Genomic DNA, 6,120 nt, shown 5'->3' on the forward strand with positions numbered 1-6,120 from the left:
AGTTCATAATGGAAATGCACATTGAGAACTGCTTATGGGACTAACAGTATATTTATAATAGGAATGTAGCATTTCATCTGTGTTACCCATGTTTGTGGGATGTCATAGGGATTGAAAAATTAAGGTAGAGGAATTTTAATCCCCTCTTTTTTCCATAGTGTAAAGTCCTTTTAGGTCTAGGATGAGGTTTTTGTTTCTCCTGTGATTTAGCCCCAAGTAGTAATAATAATAAACTTGGGAAAAAAATGAGAGAATCTTTTAGCATTTGGTTAAAACAATTTACTTGTTTCCAATATCAGCAAAGTTAGATGGTATTTTCTAGCCAATTTTACACCATTGTAAATTATTATAGAGCTATTTCTACAAGCATTTACCAACATCAGAGAAGGAAATGCCTTTTCTGCTTTTTGTGTTGGGAGAAGTGATCAGTGCAATAAAAAATATGAAAACACACCCCCACCAATTTGGTTTATTTGTAATGTAGTTACTGTTGTACTCAACTGGACAGAAGCCAGCTTTCTGGCTTTGTGCTGGTTACTGCATTTCATCGACCTGAGAAAGGCCTTTGCAGGGACTTAAGAAATGCCATAGAATTTTCAGAAGGCTTCTGTGCTTCATTTTTATCAAATGAATCTGCATTCATTTTATTTTGTCCAAGATATACCACAGAACATTTGGTATATTTTAGAAAGAGGAGGAATTTTTTGCTGGCAGTTTACGAAAAGCTGATGGACAAGTTCTCATGAAAATGTTTTGGTGGTTGCAGTACACAAGTGCTGGCTCAGAAGCTTCTGGCCAAGCATTGGCATCCCCTGGATCTTGTCTGGAAGAATTTCGGGCCGTCCCATTCATAGAGTGCCATGGCAGGGGGACATGCAACTACTACACAAATTCCTACAGTTTCTGGTTGGCATCATTAAATCCAAGAAGAATGTTCAGGTAAACTGTACTTCCCTGCATCCCAGTGCCCGAGGACACAAATGCCTGCAAAACCTGTGGGAGCTTCCTTTTTAACTCCCTTCAGGTTAGGCACCCCTGTTTGTCAGGTGCAGAGTAATTTTGTAGCACACAGATGTTTGAGCCAAAAATTTCAAGGTTGTTGTCAGTAATTCCATATCCAAAGTCTCATTGTCTCTCCCTATTTTTTAAAGAAAAAAAATTGAATGTTTGGGTTTTTTCTTCTAGGAGACCTGTGCCACAAACTTTGAAAGCAGGACAACTAGAGAATATCATCAGTCGTTGTCAGGTCTGCATGAAGAGACCAATCTAAATGCTGGCCACTCTTCACAGAACATGAAACTGATTTATTACAAAGAATTGCCTGACTCTGAAGAGCTATAATTTATTGAAGTCCTGCTGCATCTGGAAAGAGAATTAAAAATTCCCAGGGCAGCACTGTGGTGAGGTAGGGCAACAGTTTGACTTTTGTCTATGGCAAATGACAAAGCACTTTGTTGGAGGAATCTTATAATGGCATCTGCAGGGACATCTGCTGAACCTTGTAATTTCTGAGCTGCATCTTCACCATAAAACTACAGCATCACCAGATCCTTAATGAAAGATGTCAATGCTGCCTTGTGTCATGTGCTTTTCAAACAGCAAGACAATCTAAATGCTCCTGTATCAGCTTACATATGTTCAGTGTTTCAGGTGGATATCATTTAAGATGCCAGTCTGGCACTTATGAGAGATAGGGTTCAATAGGAAATATTTTCAGTGCACTTTTAACTATATAATGATTCATTAAGAGTTGTTTTGGTTTGGTTTTCTTGTCTAATAAACAAGTATCTCCCCACGTACCTCACCCTTGCTCTGGCTGGCAAACGGGAATACAAAGGTTTTTGTATCACTGTGATGATGATGGTGCTTGACTGGCCAGAGAGGGAGCGACAGCAGGCACTGGGCAGGCAGGACAGTGGTGACAGCACTGGCTCTGTGCTCCAGAGTGACTGTGGCTAAGGGCTGACTGAAGAAAGTGTTGGGAAGTTTTCTTTAGATTCCATGGCTTTTGACATTGATCATGCAGTCTTTGAGTTCTTCAAATTTGGCAGAAGTTATTATGGTCACATGCTTTTGTCTCTCCTGAAGAAAGAACTATTTACCGTGTAATTTGGGATTTTGTTGGAATTAACAATTACTGTATGGCTCAAGGGCTCCCATGGCATTGTCAGGTTATTACACACCCATCAGGATGTGATTGCTAACAAAATCTATAATACTTCCATTTTACAGTATTTCATATTTAAATATTTATCACGAATTGTAGTCTGTATTTAAATATTTAGCACACATATATGCAAATGAAACCATTTATTCCATACAGATAAATGTATGCATCCAGAATTTTTAAAAAGACTGATATTTAAATTGTACCATCTAAGCACTGACTTATATACAAGAGAATCCAACTATAAATGAACATAAATACTTGAAAAGCACTTTCATTTTCTCATATAAATTATATTAAATTGTAGCTCTGAGGTTTTTTAATATTTATAACATTGCACTTGCAAGGCTATTTAAAATTGTAATGTTGACATTTAAAATGTTAATATTTTTTAATACTTGCACAATTTATCAGAATTTCAGTATTTAGTGAAGAAGCCTAATTCATCTGAATAGTTCTGTAAATGCACCATTTAAAATGTAGGGTCTAGCAATTCAGTGAAATAACCAGGATTTCTCATTTAGATGTTTTTTTAAGCCAGTGAAATTTTATATTGTTTCTGTTAAAGTACTTGCAACGTGTTTGTCAGACTGTTTGAATTTTCAGTGTTAACCTAACTAAGAAAAGGTTTTGTCTGTGTTCCATGCCTGTTTCTTATGATGGAGCTAAGATGAAGATATCATTTATATGAACTGAATGGATATTTTAAAATTATTGTTTGCTTGAACAGTCATAGTAATTCTGTTTGCAAGGTACAATTGTGAATTTACAGGGTTTAATGAAGAATCTCTTTGCAGATGCACTACTGGTAAGAAGGTATTAATGTCAAGTTAATATTTAGTCTTTCATTTGAATCAAGCCTGGGGCTGAGATTATCTTCCTTAAAACAATCACATACTAGACTTTTCCATAAACTCTGAAGTTTGCTTTAAATACTCAAAGACCACACCTATTGCTTGGTAGGTTGTTGGGGTGCTGGTGGTTTTTTTTTTTTTCATTAATGCTCATTGCAGTCATCCAAACATAGAACTGATGACTCTGGAGACTTCCATAAAACTAGCTGGTAAAATGCAAATGTGAGTACCTGAGGCTGAAGTCTGCTGGAAATGTGTCCAGTAGAGAATAATGTGTAAGGAGAAGGGAATGGATTGTGGCTTTGAAGTACAAAGGTAAGTTACAGAGAATTATGTCTATTAGTATAGCATGTAACTGGAAGTTATGCCTTGTTCCTAGTTTTGGATTCTGCTGCTCACTTTTTTTTGTGGCCTTCAAAAGTTACTGAAGAAAGATGTTGATAAATAGCTCTAGATTTTGAGTGCTCAAAATTACTCTCTCTTTCAAAAGCATGAAATACAACTGCAGGGACACATGTTTGTCAAGCCTGGCATAATACAAGCTAGACACTGGAAATCAAAGAAAAACTTGGGAAAAGTTGATGTTGACTTCTCACTGCAGCTGCAGATCATTTTCCTTCCCTACTGCTAATGGTTGTTGTGAGGATTAGTTACCTGCTGTCTGTAAATGCTTTGGGAGCCTTAACTGGAAAGTGCTGATGAGGTGCAAGCTGTTAATATATTGTACTGAAAGAATGGACACACGAGAAATTGGGAATAACCAGCAAATAATGGGGGCTGTATTCTGCTAAATACAGCCAAATAAAGATATTTTGACTAAATAAAAGATCTATTTCCATGTTGGCTTTTTTTTCCCCCTTTTCTAGTACTAATGCTCTTGTCCACTAACTGGGCATACAAAAAAAAAGGGTTATCTGATTAAAACACATGGGGTGGAGTTTGTCGTAAGAAAGACACTCACTCCCTCTGACCTGGACCACACTCCAAGTTTAGGACTTGAGTGAGAATACTCAAGCTGGGTCTGTGCATACCAGCTTTCTTCCTACATAGGATGCTGTGATGAGCTGGGGTTTTCCTTCTCATCAGCTGGTTCATGGCTGTTTTGGATTCAGTAGCAGAATTTACATTGCTAACTGATAATTTATATTGCCAACACACTGATGGATAGGTTGTTGCTCAGTAGTGTTTACTCTAAGTCAAGGACTTTCAGTGAGGAGAGGCACAGAAATGTGGGAGGAAGCATGGCTGGGACAGGTGTCCTGAACTGGCAATTCCATGCCATAGAACATCATGCCAGTATATGGACTGGGGAAATCACCTGCAAAAGGAGGCTGATGGTGGATCAGGGACCAGCTTGGCATTGGGCACCAATTGTATTGTCATCACTTGTCTTACCTGGGTTTTATCCTCTTCTTTCCTTCTCCTTTTTATTGCATTTAGTAGTAGTATCATTATTATTACTATTTTGTTTCAATTATAAAACCATTGTTACCTCAACGTGAATTCTATTTTATTTTCTTGATTCTCCTCCCATCCCATGGTGGGGTGGGATGTACGGAGTGAGTGGCTGTGTGGTGCTTGGTATGATCAAAGTGTGCAGAAAGAAAAAGGCACAACCTAAAATTAAGAGTTCAGCATGCAAATAAAGAAGACAAACCAGCAGAACTGTAAGCAACACGCTTAAGGATGGCCTTTTAAATCACTGATCTGAAAATCAAGAATATCTGCAGCGAACTCTTCAAACTGTCAAAGAAAGTTACTTGTGCAAGCACCTGTACACAATGCAAAAAATGGAAAGAATATCTGAGAGGGGAAGGGATACAGCCTGATCCAATTCTTTTTGAGTTGGGACAGAAGACAAGGGGGCAAGGACAGTCGTGATCCTCTAATGGTAATTTATAATGTGATACTACACTAGAAATCCCCACCAGAGCTTTTCTGGAGGATTTCCTGTCACTCAGAATGACTCAAGTGACTTGTCTGTGACCACTGAATTTATTAACAACAGTCATACATTAGATGGAACAAAAGCAGTCACAAAACTGATCTCAACACACGGGGAATTACAGGAGAGGAGCCATATTTCTAGTGTGCTTGAAGAACAAGTTTTCAGACAATAATTGCTTTGGGGTTTTCTTGTTTGTTTTTATTTTAAAGACTAAATCCTTTTGATAATTTACAAAATGTTAAAGAAGAGGTTAAATTGAGGACTCCACATACAGAATGATGAGGATTGCTGGGTAAGATGTGTTTGGGGCAGCTCATGTTTCAAGGCAGCTAAATATAAGAGTAAATGTAAGATCTTAAGGCAACTACTGTATCATTCTCAATGTTAGACAACATTGGTTTAGTAGGAGATCATATTTCTGACCACTTGCCTATGTAAAACAGTGCTGTTGATATTTGTGAAGAGCTGAATTAGCAAGTTGCAAGCCCTTGATCAATACATGCTTCTGTGGTAGAACTGCTACACTTTCTGACCTCCAAAACATTGTAATCATAAAACCAAGGATAGGGAAAGCTCTGAGCCTGCTTCTTTTTGAAAAGTACCTCAAAGATGCAACAGCATCTTTCATTACATTTTCCTGTGTGGAGTTGGAAAATTGGGTTATGCCATGAAGCAGCAGCTGCTCCCGGGCTCTCTGAGAATCAGGAGGGGCCAGCTAATGGTGCCCTTGGAAGGTTTGAGCTCTGCTGGGCAGAGCTGGCGTGTGCGCTGGGCGTCAGCGGGGCACGAACGGGACGGCTGTCACCCGCCTTTGGTGACAAATGCTCTGTGACAGTAACGGGGCGGTGATGGCTGCGGGCCGGGCAGGGCCGCGGGCGCTCAGAGCCGGCCTCAGGCGGGGCTGCCCCGGAGCAGCGCTCAGGGCCCCGCGCCAGAGCTCAGCGCACACCCGGACACGCACGGGGCACACGGCACCGCTCCGTGTGTGGGCACAGAGCGCGGCTCTCCCGCTGGAACCCAGCCAGGGCAGGGCTGCGCCATCCCCGCCCGCCGGGGCCGCGCCGCGGGTCACCTTGCCGGGCACACCAACGCGCCCGCGCGGCGCACCCTGCCCTCAGTAAAGATGGCTGCCCCCGCCTCCCTCACACGTG

The 6,120-nt window shown here is 40.5% G+C and overlaps 1 protein-coding gene across 1 annotated transcript in view; it reads left to right on the forward strand.

Moving 5' to 3' along the window:
- Nucleotides 1-1,814, forward strand: part of COL4A3 (collagen type IV alpha 3 chain) — a 51,747-nt gene extending 49,933 nt beyond the window's left edge. The window contains exons 51-52 of the mRNA XM_058811852.1: nt 767-939; nt 1,186-1,814. Coding sequence (XP_058667835.1) covers nt 767-939; nt 1,186-1,270 — 258 coding nt within the window. The 3' untranslated portion in view covers nt 1,271-1,814. The remainder of the gene's footprint in view (nt 1-766; nt 940-1,185) is intronic.
- Nucleotides 1,815-6,120: the final 4,306 nt, after the last annotated feature.

This window comes from Ammospiza caudacuta, chromosome 11, assembly GCF_027887145.1.
Source record: "Ammospiza caudacuta isolate bAmmCau1 chromosome 11, bAmmCau1.pri, whole genome shotgun sequence".
Taxonomy (NCBI): domain Eukaryota; kingdom Metazoa; phylum Chordata; class Aves; order Passeriformes; family Passerellidae; genus Ammospiza; species Ammospiza caudacuta.